This window comes from Ornithodoros turicata, chromosome 5, assembly GCF_037126465.1.
Source record: "Ornithodoros turicata isolate Travis chromosome 5, ASM3712646v1, whole genome shotgun sequence".
NCBI classification, from domain to species: domain Eukaryota; kingdom Metazoa; phylum Arthropoda; class Arachnida; order Ixodida; family Argasidae; genus Ornithodoros; species Ornithodoros turicata.
In genome coordinates this window covers 74,831,857-74,855,163 of record NC_088205.1, presented here as the reverse complement: position 1 = coordinate 74,855,163, position 23,307 = coordinate 74,831,857, and the positions used below count along the sequence as shown (strand labels likewise).

At 44.2% G+C, this 23,307-nt stretch overlaps 1 protein-coding gene across 4 annotated transcripts in view; it reads right to left on the bottom strand.

Moving 5' to 3' along the window:
- The window catches only part of LOC135394807 (integrin beta-like protein 1), a 43,700-nt gene that overhangs the window by 4,802 nt on the left and 15,591 nt on the right, over window positions 1–23,307 (bottom strand). For 2 of the 4 annotated variants that reach the window (XM_064625801.1, XM_064625802.1), the window contains exons 2-19: window positions 19,218–19,291; window positions 18,535–18,558; window positions 18,394–18,450; window positions 17,742–17,848; window positions 16,343–16,507; window positions 15,113–15,238; window positions 13,477–13,602; window positions 12,055–12,180; window positions 11,701–11,862; window positions 11,578–11,630; window positions 10,007–10,112; window positions 9,835–9,864; window positions 9,613–9,726; window positions 8,594–8,683; window positions 7,343–7,386; window positions 5,527–5,638; window positions 4,022–4,042; window positions 482–604 (exon numbers count right to left, since the gene is read on the bottom strand). In XM_064625801.1, the coding sequence (XP_064481871.1) occupies window positions 482–604; window positions 4,022–4,042; window positions 5,527–5,638; window positions 7,343–7,386; window positions 8,594–8,683; window positions 9,613–9,726; window positions 9,835–9,864; window positions 10,007–10,112; window positions 11,578–11,630; window positions 11,701–11,862; window positions 12,055–12,180; window positions 13,477–13,602; window positions 15,113–15,238; window positions 16,343–16,507; window positions 17,742–17,848; window positions 18,394–18,450; window positions 18,535–18,558; window positions 19,218–19,260 (1,629 nt within the window). In that variant the 5' untranslated portion in view covers window positions 19,261–19,291. The remainder of the gene's footprint in view (window positions 1–481; window positions 605–4,021; window positions 4,043–5,526; window positions 5,639–7,342; window positions 7,387–8,593; window positions 8,684–9,612; window positions 9,727–9,834; window positions 9,865–10,006; window positions 10,113–11,577; window positions 11,631–11,700; window positions 11,863–12,054; window positions 12,181–13,476; window positions 13,603–15,112; window positions 15,239–16,342; window positions 16,508–17,741; window positions 17,849–18,393; window positions 18,451–18,534; window positions 18,559–19,217; window positions 19,292–23,307) is intronic. The other 2 variants (XM_064625803.1, XM_064625804.1) reach the window with 2 other exon arrangements.

Sequence of the window (23,307 nt, the reverse complement as noted above, 5' to 3'; positions counted from 1 at the left end):
ATAACAAGTCATTCACGTTTGGCAAGGCTATATGAGATGGTGCGTTCCATGGTATTTTGACCAGACAATACAGACGACTCGGGCGCATTGCGTCTGGTTATGTCGTCTGCTGCGCACGCGCAGTCATTAGCGCGCACCATAGAAATTCGATTTATGTGGCGCTCGTCATCTGTTCATGATGTAAATATTTGCGCACATGAATACATCGATTGATTGATTTGTAAAAGAAAAAAATGGAGATGTTAGTCTCGAGAATACATCGAAATGATATGTTAATTGATTGGTTGCTAGTATTTGGCAAGGCTATATGATGTGGGTACGCTGCACGGTAATTTGAGCAGACTATACAGAAGACGCAGGCGCAGTCTGTCCAGCTACGCCGTCTGCTGAACAAACTGCAGGATGAAGATATCTGTACTTGTTCTTATAGCACACCTCACATACCCTTGTGTACGTGGTTGTGATGAATCTGTGTACGTACCCGTCGAGCGCCTTTGCACCTGCAGGCTCCGGCATGGGTACATTCTGCTTTAAACTGGCCCGTGTACCTTAGCGAGCAGTAGTCCCAGCAGTCGTCGTACTTACATCGTCCGGGACGAAAGTCCTGCAAGATTGCATGCTTCGGTGTATTATACGGGCGAAGGAACATGTTCTGTTTGCGTTCAGCTCTGCTGGCTGGCAATAACTTCACCTACGCTACGACCCAGGGAAGCCACGCAAATTAAAATAAACGCAAATAGAGCAACCTTTCAAGCACCATCTTCATACAAGAATTTATATGTAAATGTTTAGATCGTTTTTCTTTTGCCTAAAGCACGCAATAGCAGGGGATCTCTCTCTCTCTCTCGCAAGTAGTGAATGCATCACGCAGTCAATTTTTTTCTTGGGTAATGGAAGCAGGCCAGCTGGCGGTCACCAACTTCGATCCATACTTGGATATACCCTGAGATTGAGGATGAAGTTGACAGGCTTGTTTTGTTGGCTCGTTTTGTTGTGTTCTTCAAGTCCTACCTCATTTTCATGGTATTGATATTCAATTATGGATATTTGTTTGTTCTCGATGTTGGTTGCCGACAGCTCGCCGAACGTGCGGACACTCGATTCATTAGACGAGGTGTAGACGTTAAAGAGTGATGTGGCAGCGGGGCGTATACCCGTACCCGTATACCCGTACCAGTATTTCTCTGTTTTCTTTCTCTCTGGTCTTAAGTTATCAACAGCCTTCCTTGAGCAAAATATGCAGCTGGGTGTTGTCAGTTTTGTGTTGTGATCGTTCTCTGCTTCATTGACCTAAACTACAACTGCATTACTGGAGAAAAATGCCCTCCGTCTGTGTGAATATGCGTGTGGCTTGAAAAGATGTGAGAGAGGAAGTAAGTGTGTGTGTATTTGAGCGAGACTTTACTGCCGTATTCCTAATCGATCCTGGACACGTCTCAGTTGAGTGGAGGAAATAAGTCAACATTCACTTGTTGAGCCATTGGGCATCAAGGTAACGCCGGCGCTACCGTGTAGCTCTCGAGGTAAGCGCGAAAGTCTTCTTCCTCTTAGGGGGCATTTCGAGTGTAGGTCGAGTTTTGAAGCACAGAACCGGTTGCGAAGAGCAGCTCGAGTGGAAGGTCGAGTCCGGGACCGTGAAGAATACAACCTTTTGGGCTGTATGCATAAACGATTCTCGACTTCACCCTGACCGGTTCTGTGCTACAAAAATGGACCTTCACTCAAAACTCCACTCTGGTAGAGGAAATCCTTCGCGCTTTCCCCGAGTACTACACGGTAGCGCCGGCGGTTCGTTGATGCCCAATGGCTCATCATGTGGAGGAGGGCTTCTTTCCTCCACTCAATGGAGTGAGGATCGTGAATTCGCCGTATTCCGCTCCGCCTCCGAGATACCTAGAGAGCCAAGTGCGCTTCAAGGGGCCCTCACTGACTTCAGTGACGGATCCTCATCCGCTGTGCAATCTATCTTCTCCTGGCCTAACGATGTATGCCACAAACTCAACAACAACGTCGCAGTCGTTCGTGGTGCTTGAAGCTCTTGGGACATTCAGGTGGTGCTGGATGGTCCTTTGAGCACATGAGTGAAGTGAATGGTAAGCGAAGGCGCTGCGGTGAAGTGCGCTTCGAGAATCAAAGAGAAGACACCTCGGAGGCACGGCTAGGCTTTCGGGATCGCTGAATACGAAGCGGGAATATGACGGTTAGTGTATTCTCGCTAAGGTAAGGTAACTTCTGAATGGAAGAGGGAGGGTACCCCTAGCTGCTGCTGCCTTTTTATCAACTGCGTTTCTTAATCTCAAGATATCTGACGAGACACCAACTGCTCTTCTCTCCCGAGGTCTCTTCGGTTTGGATTCACTCGATGCAGTAGTTCTGAAAAGTTCCGCGACGCGGTGCGCGAGTACGGAGGCCTTGCCGTCCGTATTCGGCGCCACCGTTCTGCTGCTGGTTATCGTTAGAGTTTCTCGTTTTCGGCGTGTATATTTTCCGGGGTAGTACGAGGTAGGGTGAAGATGAAAATGAGAAAGTTCCCACTTCCCCTTACAAATATGTGTTTTGCCACATTTGACAATAAACGGTATGATGTGAAAGTGAAGCCATCCCGTTGTCCTATGATGTCGCAAAGCCAATCCAAACTTGTACTGTAGTTGGTTGCGGTACTGTCAAGGGTTACTGTGAAGTTCTGTAGTAGTTGTTAGTACTGTCAAATTTGTTGTTGTTGTTACTGTAGTTTCGTTTGCGCTCATTTTGATCGCGTTTTGGGGGGTCTCAAAAAGTATGATCGCCAAAAAAAAAAGAAAAGAGAAACCCTCAATCACGACCATCTCACGAGATGGTCGTGCCCTCAATATCCTCTTAAACGCTTGTCTTTCACTTAAGGTACTGTTTCTAAATTTTTTTCCGAACAACCATGACCTCCTTCTCTGCTTCGCTGATGCGTTCCCGCGTTATCCTCTACTTGACATAGTTCCACTCTTGCTGCACTTCCTTTTCAGCAAGTGCTGGCTGAACGTGAACTCGACCAGACCTATAAGGGGCGCAATTGGGGAACAAGAAAGTGCACATGGCTCGCACCTCGCGGTGGATCACTCAGTAGCGTGTCCCTCCTACTGACCTAAGGTCGCGGGTTCGAACCCGGCCGAGGACGCCAGCAACATGGTGACAGAGTAAAAGTCGCTTAGACACGCCGTCTTCCGTGAGGGACGTTAAATACAGTGTGTCGCCCGTGATCATAGTTTATGGTTATGATCACAATTTATGATTATGATAGGAGCGAGCCGCCTCCAAATCCAAGAGTCGTATCATTTCTCTTTCCGATTCCAGTTCCAAGCCAACGGCGTGTCCGCAAAGTTGTATGTCCTCAACGTTGTAAGTCCCTCAGGATTGAATCCAAGGACACGTACTCCAAACAGTTTGGTGGCATGGAGCAAGTTACTACTCCGATACGTCGTCATCTCCGAAGGACGTCAAAGAGCACTTGGTAAGAGTTTAGTGCACGTTTAATAATTCGCGGGACGACCACCTTGACCTTCTGCTCGACCACAACTGTCACAAGTCATAAAACACTCCCGAATATCAATCCGTATATCGTCGCAACTCTGCAACTTTAGGCAGACAAACCTTAAGTGTAACATCACGGCACTACCATTATTATTATTATTATAATTATTATTAGGCTTTGGCCTTTCTTGGGCACCATCTCCATCGTCACCTCTCAATATCTACAAATGGCACTGGGGCGGCGCCCAGGGCCGGCATCAGCCCCATCTCATCATCGTTGTGTGTAGGCACGGTAATAAACATATATTATTTTATTATTACTATTATTATTTTCGAAACCCCGCAGAAACAGCGTGCGACTCGCTGCTTTTTATAATAGCACATAAATACAACAACAAATACACTGATGATGATGAATGGAGAAATTCGCCACCAATTGGGTTGTGGCCCACTACCCCAATGCCGAAGGGACTGCATAAATGCAAGTGCAATGTAGTGAATCGTAATTACCGTTACTTACCCGTGTTAGTGGTATTAAGGGCTGTAAAAAAAGAAAATTTATAATTAACGTTGTTTAGCAACTGTGAAACCCGTGATGGAACCTTGTGCAACCACATTCGGAGTTTTTAATGAACTTATTAAAGCGAAATCTTTATAAGGACAACCACCGCCTATGACGGTACGTTTTTTCGTAGGTGATCGATCACTTGACACCACGTGATCCCATGTAACGTTCTAGTTGATGAGGCTATCTAAACGTACGAGGACAAACACAACACAAGCCTCACAAGGCCCACGAAGGCGTTCTTCAACTGCCATTATCGATGAACATTAGAGATCGCCAGGCTGTGTTTGTGGTGCGCTGAAATTGTGTAACCGCAACAGTAACAATGGAACAAAAAAATTTGCATTTTCGCAGAAACATTAAAAAGTTTCAGTTAAAAAGCATTTAAAAAGGAGTTTCGACAAAAATTTACCGCCAACGATGGGACTGTAAAATTACCGCATTTAAAGAAGCAAGGCTTGTAACTTGGTTACTTTATTCGTGTGGCAACTGGAATTCAGCTACTTTTCCGAGTAACTTTTCCCAAGGCTGCTCGAAACCAGGTTTCATTCGTCAAGCTGTCCACCAGGAGACACCATGCCAAACATTTCCCCTGTGCAGTGTATTGTCAGTGTGCGATCAAACAAAAAACAAAAAAACAAAAAATAAATAAAGGTCGGAGAAAGCAGCCGCGGCCGGCCGGCGTGATCCCCTCGCGTGACGTCACCGTACTTTCCTCCTTTCTTTCTTCTTAGCTTACGCGCTGGTCATACCTGCTTGAGTTGCGCCAGTCTACGCCGTATGGGCGGTTTTGGGTTTAACACCACCTAGAGCAAATCCTGATCTCTTGAGCGACGTGACGTAACAATTAAGAGTCCGCCAATCACGAGCGTGCTTTCAGCAGCGGTAGCCATTGAGACGAGCCACCATGAGCCGTATGGGCAGCCACTGATAGCCACAGAAAGTCTGTGTTTCAAAATGGCCTTCGGCGATTGGCTGGGAGCTTGGCTTGCTGCGCCGATCGGCAGACTTCGGAGCCGAGTCGCCGTCCGGTGTCCGCGATTAGACCGATTGTGTCACGTGGTTTCTCCTTCCGAGAACGCGCCGTCCATGTTGAGTCCTCTCCCTATCCAAAACTGGTTTCCTCTTTTGCGAGCTGGCTCGACTGCGCACTGTTCTCCGGCGGAGAAAGGGGAGATTGGCGTCCCGTTGCTAGGCGACGCAGCCGCGCCGGACCCAAGATGGCGGTTTCGGTCGCTCGCCGGCGTGGTTCAGTGTCGCTACTCTGCGCCCCATTTAGTGACTCTACTTGCAGCTTCCCTCCAAAAGCGACTACTCTGGCCAATGACGAGTGCACGTATGCAACAACGGCCTTTTTTTTTTTCTTTTCCAAGATAAACGTTTCTCCGTTGAAAATGTAACAGCAATACGTACTCTTTTACAGCGGTGTAAGATATGGCATGCCGGGGAAAGCTGCTTACCTTAGTGCCGAATTTGCAGTCGCATTCCCCAAGCTTCGTACAGGTGGCGTTGACCACATCAGGATCTTGATAGCTACATTCTTCCAAACAGTCTTCGTCCGTGCATTCATACCTAGGCGGATTAAGAAGAACACGAAAGAAGCAACGTTGAAAACAGGCTTTAAAGGCGCTCTCGTGAAAAAACAACGGGTGTACTATATCGATGAAACTGCTCCGGGGGCGCTGGGGAGGCGGCGGCTGTAGTCGCGGCTTCAACCAGGTTAGATTAGGTATAGTGAGTTTAGTAACGATAGTCCTGGATGTGTCACAATTTTTCCCGGGGGAGAAGGGGGGCCGGCGGTCGGAGCCTCGCCCCCCCCCCCCCCCCTACACCCACGCGCGCTCTAGTCTAGGATGCGCCATCATCTGTCTCAGCATCCCACTGCGTGTTTTTAGCAGACGTTCGCATATCTTGCGTGTATGCTATTTTCGTATATAACGTTTAAAAAAAATGTCTTAGATATCGCTTATTTCGGTTAATTGGAGACAAAGAATTCCAAACCAATTCGTACAAGCGCAATTTTCTGACTTTAAGCTTTGTTACTACGAGGAAAATCTATCAGTCTCGCTGCTATAGTATATTCAAAACAAAAGTCTGGTACATCCATAAGGCGCGGTCGTATCCTTTCCAGTCGATTTCGAAACTATGGCGTGATTTTATTCCTCGTTGTACACTGACCATGCGCGCTATCGAACATCGCACGCGAAACTGTGGCGTAGTTTGACTGCTCTACCGTAGAACACATGACGAGAGCAGATGCCGGACGTTGAGAGTATGCCGGATTTCTCTCTCTGGAAAAGGGCGAGAACGTCATTGCCTGTACCGCCTATCGGAGCACGGCCTCGAGAAAAGGAATGCCGCGGTCGTACGGACGGTCTGAGCGCCGCCCTCTCGCTCGTCCTGTTAGGGAGTGACGTCACGCTGATGTCGATGGCGCTGGTGACTAAGCACTTTTCGCCAAGCAGATTGTCGGCGGATGGCGAACATAGTGGTATCTGTTTCCCAATATTAACATTATTAACATAATAATAACTAATAATAATAATAATAACTATTAATAACATAATAACCCTAATATTAACATATTAACTCCAAAGCAATGCACGCATAAAAATTAGAGGTATTTTATTGCCTCTTCTGCGTTCCTTGAACGTCTTCTTCGTCGCGAGCTACCTTACCGCTATTCCGCCCACGGCACTCCCAAATTCCTCCCCTCCCCAGGGGGAATTCCCCACTGGTTGAGAATCCCGCCTGCTTTAAACACTCAACAGCCTCTGGAGAACAAGTAATCTTGCCTATCGTTATAGGAAATATTTGCCGGAGACTTAGAATGGCTTTGCCGCTGGATTCGCTTAGTGAGACTTTTTGCGTTTCAAAACGCGGAGGGAGGACGTCATTCTGGTCCTTCGTGAACATTTCACTAAAAAAGCGTATTTCCTGTACGTACGTCACGTCCGTTTCCTGCACGTTTCCTCTACGTACGTCAATGAAACCGGACCAGAACGACGACTGTGCATAACCGCGATCAGGCGCATTCATTTCTTTGCAGACGACAACACTCTGCGTCAGCGCATGTCTGTCGTTCGAAACAGTTAGAAGGCTTTCTTTTTGCGTAGGACGACTTTGTGTTGTGTTGTGGATATCACCGTGCATACAAACATTATTTTTTTTTCTCTCCTTGCACTCGAGTGAGTCCAGCTCCAGCGGAATATCGTATCAAGATAGCGACAGATGGTGCGACGTGCAGTGCAACGATGAAGCATTTCGCATACGTACTCTTCGCCGGTCTCTTCTGTGTAGTCAGAATATTCCGGTGATCTCTCCACATGGAAATAATCGAAGGAGTACGTTTGAGGTTGAATGTGAACATACAAGCAAGCAAAAGATCCACTATAATGATGTTGACGCGAATGCAAACATGGAATACATGGAATGGAATGCAAAATTCCACTTTCAGATGGTTCACAAGGTTGAAATGTAATACAAAATTTCGCTTCCAGGCGGTTCACAAGGTTAGAGAATTTATTTTCAAATTTTACTTCACGTTTACTCCTCTACTTGGTGCGCTGCTCAAGAAGTCCGTTGCCTAGCTGTTGGCAGGCACCAGATAAATACATGGATGGATGGATATATAAGGAAAGATATGGAGACAAAAGTAAAATCAATCAACAATCCAGGAAGTGCATTAAATAGGCACTAAAGTGCAAGAATTTCTCCTGGCAAAATGAAGCATATGCCATTACTTTGACAGCAATACAAAAGTAACGAGAATTGTCATACAAAAGGAACGAGAATCATCCGTTGCTCCATTTCTGCTTGAGTGTACAGTGGTGACCCGGACTCTTCAATTTGTCACACACCAAACACACAAAGAAGAAAAATAAACAAGAAACAGCTGTTTTCGGTGCTCTCCTTCATCAAAAAAGTGGATGAAATCATGAAAATAGATTTTATTTATTTTTACCTACGTGTCCCTAACACGAGGAATAACCGTTGCTCAGCCAAAAAGTGGCGGCAAAACGGTACCGACCTATGCCGGGAGGTTAAAAAGCTCATAGCTGCAACGAGCCATCACTGAAGACGTAATGGTCCGCAAAAATTACGTTAACGTAAATTATGCCTTGACTGGAAAATGACGCTACGTCGCACTACAAGTACACCCTTTATACATATATGTCCCCTTTATATACGTATATCTCGGTCGCATGCGGTTGCAAATTCTCCCTGGGAACATCTATTCTAGAAGATTGATGGTTGTGGGTTCGAGACACATGTATCCCAGCTCGCTTTTTGAGATAACTTTCACCCATGGGAAACCCCATGCGTATACAGACGTAGTTGTTGGAGGCTTAGGCTTCTAGGCCTTGCAAAAACGAGACAAAGACGGAGGTTTAAAAATCCCATTATTTGCGTGTTCTTTCCCCTTTTTCAAATTTCGTTTCGCGTTTTTTTTTCATGTTTAAATATGTTTTCGAATGGTATTCTGTACACTACTTAGATGAGATTGTATCGAAGTAAAGCACTTACGGGGCATATGCAGTTTCCGATTAAGAGGTCGCAAGCATCGCTGTCGATTTCATCGTACTTGCCAGCACAAAACTTCTTGCAGCATCCATTCTAATTTTATAAAGAAAAATATTGTGCAACTAGAAAATTGGGGGCTCACCAAATAGGAGAGGGCACCTTATTGTGAGAATTAAACTCAGTCTCAGAACTTTACGGATAACAAAATATTCGAGGTGAATTCCTCTGTACGTGACTTGCACAAAGATTACGCATTAAGAACACGACGAAGACTCATTCGACGACTGAGAAGGCTATTCAATGAAATCAAACAACTCCTGAAAAGGGTGCTGACGCCAGGATTCGAACCCTGGGGGCTGAATCGCTTGTACGTCTAACGAGTAGCGGGAAATTCAAAAAGACGGGCACGTGACACACTGCTCGTGACGTATATGCTACGCCCGCCACGTATCACGCGTGCACGTGTTTTATCACGTGCCCTTCTTTACGAGTGCCACGCCCCTCGTTAGCTCGTTACGCGTGCATGCGACAGCATGACAGCAGGACTTTCTCCTGAGCTAGAGTGCCTCAAGTACAGGGGGACGGACATCAAATCACGCCATTCCCATTCTCTCTAACATCATTCTCACTCACTCACTCACTCACTCACTCATTCAGACCGCGGCAGGACGACAACTTGTGAATACAACGTAAACGTTGTTTACATAAGCTATTCGCTGCGAGGTCGAACGGCGACGGCGCGCTGCGGAAAAACGATGAACTACCGTAGTGTGGATAGCTTCCTCGCGTCGTCTGCGCGTCGTGTTTTACACGCTTATTCTGCGTTCAGTGCAGTAGGTGGAGCATTGAGGAGCCGAAAAGTACCGTACCATCGCGGCACAAGTGATCTTCCGGTGAATATACGCGATAATTACGAACAAGAACCATCAACTCCGAACATCGGTCGGCGTGTTGTCCACACTAGAAAGGTGACAGTGTCGCCCCCTATAGGTCAATATCGCAGCGAATACAGATGTACGTACCTGAACACCAGTTTTAAAATTGCGTTGACAGGAACAGAATTTCAATACTTTCTTGCATCTTTTTCGGTCGGCTTTCGTAAGCTTCCGCTTGCATTTCTTGCTGCAGCAGTCATCCTACAAGAACATTATTTGTGCTGTAGCATTCGTTACACATTCGCCTTTACCTTATATTCGAATAAAATATCTGAATATAGCTATCCTTCGTTCACATTGCTTGCGTACCTGTTTCGCCCGTTTTGTTACCGGTTTGGGCTGCAGGAAGAGAAGATACATCAAACGTTTAAACGGATCAGACAGATTAAACTATACGGCACAGATAAAGACATCCCCACAACGGGGAACTTCCGTCCAATTTATTACCACGTAACTCTAATCAATTAACGCACTGGCATACCTTGTAACGCAAGTAGCAGTGGCAGTTTCCCCAAGGCAGGCATTTTCCTCCTTCTGCGTCTGGATTCTTGCGTTTGCAGTCACGGTGGCACTTCTCCTGGTCACACCTTATAAAGACAAGAACGTGGAACACTCAAAACTATGACACCGAAGCTTTCCGAGTTTAATATGTGCTTAATATGTACGAGCTTTCGCGTGGCGGACCACGCTTCATCAGGTACAGAATGGTGAGACAGAATGGTGATTTTCTATAGGCAAAACTCCCTTGAGTAGTTTACACCGTTGCGTTTCCTTGCATTACGGCTGTCACGACAACATAGTGCTTCGCAGCGAAACGCATCCGCTACGAGTTGGTCTAGACCGGACTCCTTGCGGTGTCAAATCCCCATATGCTCAAATGGAGAGGACCTAAGCCCCTACGTCACCGCGCAAAGCATGCTGGTGAGCCCTGTCAGCTTTATCAGCCTATCAGCCGACGCGTTCTTCCCGCTTCTTGCCAACACCACCTAGATACAGGAAGCCTGCGCGCACGTCGACGTGACGTAACCATTAAGAGTCAGCCAATCAGGATCATGTTTTCAACGGCCGTAGCCAATCACGAACGTGTTTTCAGCGGTCGTGGCCATGGAGAAGAACCGCCGTCGTCTGCGAGATGTGATTGAACGTCCCCGCGAACTAAACGGGAAAACTTGGAAATAAAGCGCAAAACGGTCTCAGTTTTTCTCAAAATTCACTTTCTGGAAAGTGTCTTGCACTTTTTGTCTAAATATTTAGGTCTGCAGGTTCCAGGTGAGCTGCAATCATTTGAGGGTTCTTGAATTCGCAGAACGGCGAATCGCAGTAGCAGACGAATTCTGATTCTTAATTGAAAGAGAGAAAGGAGGCAGTGCGTAAGCTTTCTCTGTCTAGGTGGTGGTGTTCTTGCCCACCACGGCAAAATATAGCCTCGAACCGGTCTTTTCGTGACGTCACATGTCTGTAAACAGAGAGTCGTCAATATACATGCAGTCTTCACCACTTCCGGTTTGTTGCCGAGACGACATCCCGTTTCACAGCAAACACGCTCTGCGCCAACCACTGTGCCGATTGATACAGCTAACGTTTCTGATTTGTGGAGAGAGAGGGCCGTATACGCCTCCCGTTTTCAGCGAATCAGGAAACCGAAAGATATAATTCTGTATGGCGGCTGGTTCCGAGCGTCCTTAGTCGCGGAAGGACCGGAAGTCTTCGTGGCACCGGAAGTTGTGGCGGGGTCCTGTTTACGTGTACCCGAGAATGTCATGTATACCGCATAATCATATACTCAAAATATGTTACCACCACGCCGAACGGTATGCTCTTCAAAGAAGGTTCCATTTTTCTTCCGCTTACTTTCTTTCCTATTTTCGATTTCGTCATTCCATGGCTACACTCCCTCATATTGCCTCGCTCTTTCATCTCTTGACAAAATCTGGACCCGACCCTTTAACAGCGCATGTGTTCCATACTTGAGAACATCCAAGCGCCTGTCCTTTACCAAGGTTCCTGGAACACCCCTCCTTCGCCATAATAAATTACGAGAACTACACGTACTCTTCATCCTGCGATTCCACATCCGTGTACTCGGGATTACTTGTAGTGACACCCTGCGAACATGGCAGCGGGTTTCATGATCTGCGTGAGACAGTAACTTATGTGGTAGAGTACGACGAGTACCTTTCCTGCAGCGTACACACAACGGCAAGCTCCTATCGTGGTGCATTCCGACTTGACGACCCTTTTTCCAGGCTCCTTGCGGTCTTGGCAATGTTGGGCGCACTGGCGTGGTTTACACTCTGCTACGGTCACGTTAATTGGCCGCCCTGACTTTGTCTTTGGCTGTGCAGTGGAAACAGAAAGCGTCACGCATTCGAAGTGCAGCAAGTAATGTTTGGCTCACAGTAAACATTACGAGTAAGTTAAATCGATTTGTCCAGTTAATGTTATGCTTACTTTATCTCTAAAACGTTAAATTTACTTTGTAAAAAGCTCTTCGAGCATTTTGTACGTAAGTAGTATGGTTGGAAGTACCAGTTCTGAAAATTGACATGCACAAGATCCGTCCGGGGTACACGTAGCGCTGATGAAATCAGGGTGCTGTTTGGCACACTCTTGCCTGCATTTGTCTTTCGTGCATCCGCTATGGGGCTGCTGATCCTCCGAGTAAAGACAAAATAAGAGACACTTACAACGCGTAATGGCACAGACACAGGAAACATATAAACACGGGGTTTGGCATAAATATGGTAAAAAAAATGCCATCATTAAAAAAGAGAAAGAAAAAGAGGTAAAGCAAAAATAAACCGAAAGAACGGCCCGTAAAAAAAAAAGAATGGATGGTTGGGCATTGTGCCAAACGCGTTCAAATGAAGTCCCTTTATAGGGCCACTTGTCACGTGGCGTCACGTGACCTATAAAGCTACGGACGGACTTACGCGGTGGCTGGCCCAATAAAGCTGTCGGTTTAAAACATTAACAAGATCACGTGATGTTCATTACTACGTAGCAGGAGTTGAAAAATTAGTTTGTGAATATGAGATGTGTTCTTGTAAGTACAACGCTTCGGAGTTTTTTAAACTGGGAGTTGAGATTTTACTCCGATGAACTCCATTTATCTATTTATTTCTGGAATAGCAAGCCGACGTCTCGTTTGGCTGACCTTTCCCCCGTTTTTTTTTCCTTTTCGTCTAATAAATATATCCCCCCCCCACCCCACCCCCCACCCCACCCCCCACCCCACCCCCCGATTTGAGGACGCAGACGTGTCGTCGTTAGTCTTTGGCTACTGAGTCTGAACTTGTTTATGGTGCTTGAACGGTTGTGATCGTATTAGTGAATGCACGCTTCATACTGCATGAGGACCGTGAATATGGCCCTACAGGATTGATATTTGTCAGTGCTGTTACACTTCCCGCATTTTAATGCGTTAGCATTAGGAGTGTCAAAGTGGAAAAAGCTGTGAGTACGTATGTGTGTGTGTGCATGACATGGTTAAGCCTCACCGAGGCAGAGGTATAAGTGGACATGTAAAGGGAATATAAGAGGGTATATGTAAATGAAGGTAAATGATATGGAATTGAAGTAGTTGAAGGTAATTAAGAGTAAGAGTAATTAAAGCAAGAAAGTTGAGTTTAAAGGTAATGAATGTAAGATATATGTAATTAAGAGAAAGATTAAATGTAATTAAGGATAATTAACGTCACTTAAAGAGAAAGTGAGAGTAATTAAACCAAGTAAACGTAATTAAAGGGAAATAAATGAAATTCAAGATTACCTGAGGTTGCCAACGGTTACCTTCGGTCATTAAAGAGTAATCGAAAGTAATTGAAGCTAATTAAAGGTTCATATCAGCTTGACTGCAGCAAAAGACCCGGACAAAGGTATGCTCAGTTAAATTTACTTTGTAAAAAGCTCTCTGAGCATTTTGTGCGTAAGTAGAATGGTTGGAAGTACCAGTCGTGAATATTGACATGCACAAGATCCGTCTGGGGTGCACGTGGCGCTGATGAAATCAGGGTGCTGTTTGGCACACTCTTGCCTGCATCTTTCTTTCGTGCATCGGCTATGGTGCTGCTGATCCTTCGAGTAAATAGAAAATGAGAGTCACTTACAACGCGCAAAGGCACACACACAGGAAACATATAAACACGGGTGAAGGAAAGTGCCTCAGGACGAGAGCCGCCGATATTTCGAACACACACTGTACTTCTGTTCTACCCTTCTATATAAACGCGGGTTTGATATAAATAATGCAAAAATAATGCCAGTATTTAAAAAAAAATGGGTAAAGCAAAAGTAAACCGAAAGAACCACACCTAAAAAAAATGAAAAAGGATGCATGGTTGGGCATTGTGCCAAACGCGTTTAAATGAAGCAGTTTCTTAGGAACTCCAGTCCCGTGGTGTCACGTGACCTATAAAGCTAAGGACGAACCTACCTACGCGGTGGATGGCCCAATAAACCTATCGGTTTAAAACATTCAGTAGGTCGCGTGGTGTTCATTACTACGTAGATCCGCATGAGTTGAAAAATTCGGTTGTGAATGTGAGACGTGTTCGTGTGAGTACAACACTTCAGAGTTTTTTAACTGGGAGCTGAGATTGAACCCTGATTTGAAGACGCAGACGTATCGTCGTTACTCGTTAGTCTACACTCTTAAAAATGAACTTCACCGCATAGCACGCTCCTAGCCAACCATCATCTCGAATGATATCGTTATCTGCCCTGATTTGTTAAAACGGGAGGCGTACGCCTTTTTTGTGACACTTATGCTGTTCATAATTGTCACAGAAAAGGCGTACGCCTCCAGTTTTCAACAAATCAGGGCAGATAACGATATCATTCGAGATGATGGTTGGTTAGGAGCGTGCTATGCGGTGAAGTTCATTTTTAAGAGTGTATGGCTAGTGAGCCTGTGAGTGTTGTTTATGGTGCTTGATCGGTTGTGATCATATTCGTCAATGCAAGTTTCATACTGAGGAGCGTGAGTATGGCCCTACAGGCCTGAAATCCTTCAGTGCTGTTACACTTCATGAATTTTTATGCGTTAGCATTAGGAGTGTCAAAGCGGAAAAAGCTGTGTGTACGTATGTGTGTGTATAAGATGATTAAGCGTCACCGAGGCAGAGGTATATAAGTGGACATGGAAAGGGGATATAAGAGTGTAAATGCAAATGAAGGTAAATGATATGGAATTGAAGTAGTTGAAGGTAATTAAGAGTAAGAGTAGTTAAAGCACGAAAGTTGAGTTTAAAGGTTGGAATTGGAAAGATGAACCTGAAAGGTAATGAGTGTAAGATATATGTAATTAAGAGAAAGAATAAATGTAATTAACGTTAATTAAAGGAAAATTGAGAGTAATTAAAGCAAGTAAACGTAATTAAATGGAATTGAATGAAATTCAAGATTAGCTGAGGTAGCCAACGGTTACCTTCGGTCATTAAAGAGTAATTGAAAGTAATTGAAGCTAATTAAAGGTTCATATCAGCTTGACTGCAGCAAAAGACGCGGACAAAGGTATGCTCAGTTAAATTTACTTTGTAAAAAGCTCTTTGAGCATTTTGTGCATAAGTAGAATGGTTGGAAGTACCAGTCGTGAATATTGACATGCACAAGATCCGTCCGGGGTGCACGTGGCGCTGATGAAATCAGGGTGCTGTTTGGCACACTCTTGCCTGCATTTTTCTTTCGTGCATCCGCTATGGTGCTGCTGATCCTTCGAGTAAAGACAAAATAAGAGTCACTTACAACGCGCAAAGGCACACAGACAGGAAACATATAAACACGGGTGAAGGGAAGTGTCTCAGGTGGAGAGCCTCCGATATTTCGAACACAGGCTGTTCTTCGTTTCTTCCCTTCTATATCAACGCGGGTTTGATATAAATAATGCAAAAATAATGCCAGTATTAAAAAAAATGGGTAAAGCAAAAGTAAATCGAAGGAACGACACCTCAAAAAAAGAAAAAAGATGCATGGTTGGGCACTGTGCCAAACGCATTTAAATGAAGTAGCTTCATGGGACCAGGAACAGGAGGAACAGGAACAAGTGAACAGGAAATTGACAACGATAAGCGTTCGTTCTGAGCTTTGTTCTGTACATTTTTTAATGATAGTTCAGGGCGTTTAGCTAACCGTGTGCTCACACCACGACCTACTAGATTATAGCGACCATGTCATAGGCACCCTCAATATTATTGCTTCCTCAATATCTACAGTACTCTGTACTTTAGCTTACTTTAGTATTTTTGTACAAGCGGTGTATGTCTCGCGAGAGGTGCTTGTTTCTAAAGTTGATTATCGTAATCAGTCTACACGTTTTCATACGAGCTGTTGCTGTCGTCTGCTACGGTAGTCGTACGTCCGCTTGTGCGCGTTCAAAATTCAAATTTCCATTGTCCAATCATGATGTACATCTCGCGGGGCGATGACTAGCGCCCCTAGCGGATCGTGCGGACGGGCTTCTCATACGGATTGCCGACTATGACATGGTCGCTATGATCTAGTAGGCCGTGGTTCGCACGAGCAACGTTCCGCAGATCACTCCAGCGGAAGATGCGCAAAACGTCATAGCTCTACTAACCATGAGGAATATCCTGCGGCTCAGCCACAAGGTATACCGTAGCAGACGACATTGTCGGTGGTGTCGTCTGCTATGCACACAGTACGCTAGATATTCCGGTGCCGTGCGAGTGCTCAGTATAAGACGCGGCGGAAGTTTTTTTTTTGCTTTTTCGTCCGCTGGACTGCTCCGTGGAAATGTCGCTTGTGTGAACACATGGTAAGCGGAAAGTCATCTATTACAAAAAGGACGTACACCTACCGCGTGAGCAAATTGACATAAGCACTCCCCTCCTGTCGTGCAGTTTGCAGCTACTACATCCGGGTTTTCTTTGCTACAAAGCTCCCAGCATTTTAAATCGGTGCACTTTCTTTTTCGGAGTCCTTCCAACTTCGGTTTCGGTGCCCGAACAGCTGGTGCTGATGTCTGAAATTTAAGTACCCAGGTAAAAACAGTGATCAGGAAAACAAAAACGAACAACACATAGAAATAGACGCCACGCAATGTTTTTTTTATTTTTTTGCTATGTTACACTAGGTGAACAGGCATTTATTATTCCCAATCGAATTCCATATTCGCGGTGGTGGTGGTGCTGTCACATCGAGTCAAATTCTATGCTTGCTGACGCTGATCTGTTTCTTTCCACTGTAATTGCACCTTACTATGGAATTTTAGTACTGCGCACGCAATTGCTTTGCGCGCGCTACCGCGGTTGATTATTAATAATCATATCAATAATATTAATCATATATCATAATATATCATCATATTAATAATTGATAATAATATAGATTATTAATAATCACTTATTTAATAAACAGTCAATGGGTGAATGTCCCAGCCTTATTTTAGTGATGGAACCCGTATGGGCTCTGAGAAGTAACTGGTATTTAATGGCTGCGCAACAACAACAACAACAACATAGATGAATGGATGATGATGATGATGTGGGATGTTTCCCTGCGCAGCCGGTGTGGTTACCTTCGCATCTTCAACAAAATGCACACTCCCGACCCTTGGACCCAGGGCCGGCGTCTACGGGGGACGAGGGGGGGGGGGGGCAAGTGCCCCCCATAAGCTTGCCTAAAGGGGCGCAAAAAAGACACCTTTCGGGGAACAAGAATACTGGGGGAGGGCGCAAATTTCTCACTTTTCTCCCCGGAGGCGCAAAGTACACTCTTAGAAATGAACTTCACCGCATAGCATGCTCCTAGCCAACCATAATCTCGGATGATATCGTTATCTGCCCAGACTTGTTGAAAACGGGAGGCGTACGCCTGTTTTTGTGACACTTATGCTGTTCATTATTGCCACAAAAAAGGCGTACGCCTCTCGTTTTCTACAAATCAGGGCAGATAACGACATCATTCGAGATGATGGCCTGCTAGGAGCGTGCTATGCGGTGAAGCTCATTTTTAAGAGTGTAGACGCCGTTACTGCGTGGACAGTTTCTAGATAGTCACTGTTGAAGATGTAAGATGATAAGTAAAGTACAAAATATGGAAAAACTGAAAATAAATTGAAGGTGTAGGTTGAGATGGCGATGATAAACGCTTTTGTACGTATTATTGCAGCCGCTTGGGTGAGGCCTGATATTCAATGCCGAGGGGAAACTGCATTTAATGATGTCAGAGAAAAAAGATACTGTATGATGACTTACAGTATCCACACCAGTAGCCAAACACCGGCAACCTCTTTCGGTGCAGGTTCCACTGACCCCGTACATGGCGCACTTCTTGTAGCACAGTGTTTCTTTGCAGTTAACATCTGTAATGCATCGGTTAAAATACGAAGGTTCAGTCTTATTTCATTGTGTATATTACCTGTAGTGCATCCATATAAAAAAAAAGAGAGAGAGAGGGAGAAAAAAAAAGAAAACATATCGTGTTTCTCAACTAAGCTTCGGCAGTGTAAAGCCTGGTTGCGTGAGTAGGTTGTTTTGCCGCAAGCTGTGTCATACCGGTGTGAAGCATGCTTTACAGGCACCCAGTCAAATTGAATTTCTTCGGAGCTTGAGGAAGGACAAGAGGACCGGCAAACACTACAAAGATAGTCTGTCCTGTCCACTTCGTAGTATTTGCCTGTCCTCTTGTGCTTCCTGAAACTGAAGGAGGTGATACCTTTTTCACATGTACCAGCTAAGCGAGCTGCCACTTCGATAAATGTCGTTCTCTGAATACAATGTGCTGCTGACTGCGTTGGCCGGACCCTGCTGTGTCCACTTTAAACATCATTTCAGATATCTATTTTATCAATCATATTTCGTGGACTTTCTCTCGTTCTAATGCATGTCGGGTGCCGTAACGACTTACCGAGGCCCTCTTCTGGTGGGCGTTGAACATCATGCCCTGATTTATCAACACCTACTTCTGCAGTTAAAGAGACCAGAATAAAAGTAGGAGAAAAGTACATAAAACAATACACGAAATTTTGAAAAAGTGCGTAACAATTACCTGTTTTTCCGTGTGCCACCGTAACTGTTTAAACGATGGAAATATGTGTCAATGAGAGATTACTTACGCGAGTAAATAATTAGCGACACATGTAAACGCGCAGAAACGCCGTCAAATCACGATATAATGACATTGGTGTGTAGGCTTAGTAGTAATGGGGCATAGTAAGAAATTTATCAACGAAGTTATAAGGCGCGCCATTAACGTGCTGGCGCGCCAGGCGCGCCACGTACTGCCGTGAATGTTGATGGTTTGATTGAAAAAAAAGAAAAAAGAAAGAAAAAGAAGCGGAGATTATTAGTCCCAAAACAGTCGGGACTGACGCGTTAATTAGGGCTCCGTGTATGTTAATCTGCCTTGATTACATAAAATGTATAGGATGAGCTAACAAATTACGTCATATCATTACGAGCATTTCGGGCGTACTGATACGCACATAGTGATGTGAAGGGCTAATTGGTCCTCTATTTCAACAGTGTTCTACCTTTTATTTTTGATTTTTTTTCGGTTCAAAAGTTTAGCAGTTAGGAGACGTACGTTTAAAGAGTTTCGAAAAGAGCAAAAAAAGAAAAAAAGAAAAAGGAAAGAAAAGGCTTTTTTTTCTCTGTCGTAATGATTTCATACACAATTATGAGTTGACAATGGTTATATGTCCTCCCAAAATTATCGAAAGACAGGCTTACCGAGAATGCTTGCAAGCGCTGCAAATGTTATCCTCAGTATCATCTTGCTAGAGTTCTGTTGAGGTCTTGGTCATCTGCGCAATAAAATACGCTTAAATAAATCAAACTCAACAACGACGACACCACCACCACAATAACATATACATGCATTCACGGTGAGTGAGGAAATCTGCCACTTAATTTGTGGCTCACTATCTTATGGCACACTCATTAGTGATTAGTTGGCCCCGGTACTTTATACACAAAAACGTTTAAAGTTATTCAGCACGCGAAACGTCGAAATATGCACAAAATAGGCTGAAATATTGTAGTTTCCCTTTCTTCTTTTCTAAATAACGCGTCCTAGAGTAGCCAGTCACGAGTGGCTCCGGACTAACATCTCCATTTTTTTCTTTTACAAATCAAATGAAATGCTGAAATATTATGATGCCAGGAATGATAAAGCTTACGACCGTAAGCTTTATGATAGCGTGGCAGTGTAGAAATACGTAAATAGTCTAAAAAGCGAGTTCTACAAATGAAAATGCACATTCTTTATTGGAAGTTGGAACCCATGTTAACCCATGCCCGCTCAACTATTTCTCATTGCAGTATATCACCATAACCATACTCAAGTTTTCATATTTTTTCTTCTCCCATCATCATCACCATCATCATCAGGTTTTCAAAACTGAACACACATACATAAACATTTTTACGTGAGATGATGATGAAATTTCCGTGGAGAACGCATTGTACCACGGTAAATTATAATTGTAAACGGGGTAGATTTACACGTAAAGTGTGTCAGCCTAGTGTCTCGACAGATTGCACCGCGGAAATGTCCTTTATACGTCGCAAGGTGTTACTTCGGCGAATTCGCTGGCCGAGCTCGTCTATATGCAGCGCTTCGTTGGGCAGTCATTGCATGCATTGCGAGAACGGTGCTCAAGTTTCGCCTGCATGACAGACGCAGGTCCACCTTTAGCCCTTCGCGGTGTCCTCATGAACGACGTCCAAAGCATCTCCGAAAGACAAGTTTCGAAACTCCAGCATAATCTATGCAAGTAGCAACAAGTGGGAAACTAACACGAATGGCTGCTAAGTCTTTTTTTTTTTTTTTTTTACGCCAATGCCATACGGAGTTGGGACGTGCGGATTCTTGCAGCATCTTGTTTCTGCAACTGGCTGACTACTATCCGCTTAGAAGTCCGTTTTGGGCGCGAGCTGTGCTAGCAGAATACACCGACTGCAAGGAAGAACCAGCCTACAAGCAGCGCAGTAGCTTTCACGTGCAGCAGAAAACACGGAATTTGGGCCAAAACGGAACGCAAAAATATGACTGGAAATGTAAAAATATGATTCAAATAGCGCCGAAATATGCCACATGATATGCAACCGTCATATTATATTGCAATCAGGCGGAAATATGTCGACATATGCAATTATATGACACACTAAACATTGTTTAATTTGTGTCGTTATGCAAATGTGTGGAGATGTGTTAGGAATCCGTTATGACCCATTCTAAAAATATGCATTTCGGCGTGAACTCCCTGGACCTGGTGATTACTATGAAATATGAAATGATGAGGTGATTGAATGATGGGTGGAAAATTGCATTACATCTTTGCCCTTCGTGTACATGAAGTCCTCATCGCCAGATAATGCCAGTGAACAGAGGCTTAGAATCACAATATGAGTCCAGTTCTACTAAAAGAACTCAGTAGTACCATATGGTATGTAAAAAAAAAAAAAAAAGAGAAAAGATAGAGTTACGTTTAGAACAAGCGATGTAGTCATAGTTGACGCTTCCTCTTTTCGGCGTTTCTTACAACCGAGTTCTGGTTATGTCCGGAAACTTCCGGACATTTCAAGAAAAAGATAAAACATATTATGATTTGAATATGCTGAGCGAATGCACTCTGCCATATCTATGTAAGGCGCATCACTTTCGTTTCCTGGTTAGGTTTGCCCTGTACGCATTATTCTCCTACTTTATGAGATCACGTACCTTTGAGACACGCAGCCAAACAAATTTGCAGACACCTACAATTGTTTACGTGTGTTTTTTTTTCTTCCTCTCGCGAATGTTGCCAACAATCAATGTGGAAGGGTTTGTCGAACACGTCTCGTCGTATACACACACCACCTGTTACTCTCTCGTGAAAGGACTGTCTCTCTGTTGTTAAGTTACGACATATTTTTGGCCTCCGCTGAGCGACATTTTTGAGCGTGTTTGCTGTTTCGCGTCGAGCTTGAATACATTCGCTCTTTCCGCATTCACCCGAGAAGCCCTAATAATATAGTTGCATTCATTGAACTTGCGATAAAGGGAAACGTCAGTTGCGTGTTAAAGTCGCCCTGAGACGAAATACTTTCGTCGTAAAGGTAGGCTATAAAGTTTCTAATATAGGACCTCGATATATTTTTATGTCTATTTGGGGTTATATACTCTACACAACATTATTTATAACACATCAAGTGATATTACGGTATACTTTTAACGGCAATATGTGGAATTCTATCTTGACGAACACGAGTGTGGTTCAACCAGCTAAACGCACAGGACATTGCGGAATTAACTGTGCAATGTAATTTGACAACAAAAAAAAATTCTACAAGCACTACGATTACTTGCTCGGATTCAGTTTTCCTTGGAAGATGCAGTCCGAGATAATTAGTGAGTAGCTCTTGAAGATAATGGAAACGTTTTAGTCCGTGATGTGATGTGATGTGATGTGATAAAGAAAAAAATGGGGATGTGAGTTTCGACGAAGTCGAACTGGCTACCCCAGTACACTTATCCCAGTACGTCCTGTTGGGCATTTCGTACAATATTAAGGAAATACCTCACCAATGAAATACCTCATCCTATCGTCATAAATATAGCTGTTGTTGTTGTTGTTGTTATCAATGATAGGAGAACATCACAAACGGCAACAAAAAAGAGGATGGAGATCTATTCGGTCGTCAAACAGGTGGACACCTATCTGAAGGCAGTGCTTAGGTAAAGGGTTATGTTCTGTTGGTCTCGTTCTCCTGAGTTACTAGACAAAAGTTTTAAAATACCTTTGTAAGGCTGGCTAAGTCACCTTTCTTCCATGTGTATCACGAAAAACTTACAAACGAGAAACCCAGTTTAAAAAAAAAAATGATGATTTTACTTTGTTCCGTTTAACGTGGGGCAGAGTGGTTCACGCGGACACTTTTTTTTTCTTCAGAAAAACAGCACAAGGTGACTGTTCTTCTCAAGACACCACTCTGTCTGTCCAGCACTTCCGGTAAGTTTTAACACACTTGTTTGTATAGGTACTATGCCGATTAGGCAACTACAACAAAAACAATGACTACATATGAAGGGTCTTTTCCGATTAAATGTCCCCTGTGTCTGCTTCACTCATATATAACTGGAACACCTGTTTTGCCCGCCACGAACAAAACGTGGTTCTATACTAGAGTCACTAAATAGGCTTAGCTTATTTAGTGAGTCTAAGTTGTACAAACAACGGCAATTTGGGATTCCGCGTGTTTTACTGCCACGTTTAGTAGCGCACTTCTCCTGTTTTTCTGAGCTTCGAATTAGTGCGTATTGTTCTTTGTCTGTGCGATTTTTCTCCAGCTGGGTTCGTCGCCGTAATCAAAACCTTGAATGGCGCACTGTAAACTGAAAAACACCCTTATGGGTGTAAATAGCTTGTCCTATAACTCACACCACTTTTTACACCGTATGGTCTGGAACACCCCTATTAGAGGGTGTATTCTGTGTAAAACAGCATTTGAAAGGGTGCTTTTCCTTGGAAATGCCTTCTTTTGCACCCTTTAAACACCCTTTTAGGAGGGTGAAATATTGTTAAACACCCTCCTAAAAGGGCGTATGAAGGGAGAAAGGGTGCAAAAGACGGCATTTCCAAGGAAAAGCACCCTTTCAAATGCTGTTTTACACAGAATACACCCACTAAAAGGGGTGTTCCAGACCATACGGTGCAAAAAGTGGTGTGAGTTATAGGACAAGCCATTTACACCCATAAGGGTGTTTTTCAGTTTACAGTGCGTCTTTCATGCAGATATTTCACACAAATTGAGCAATTGCTCGTTCAGTTACACTATT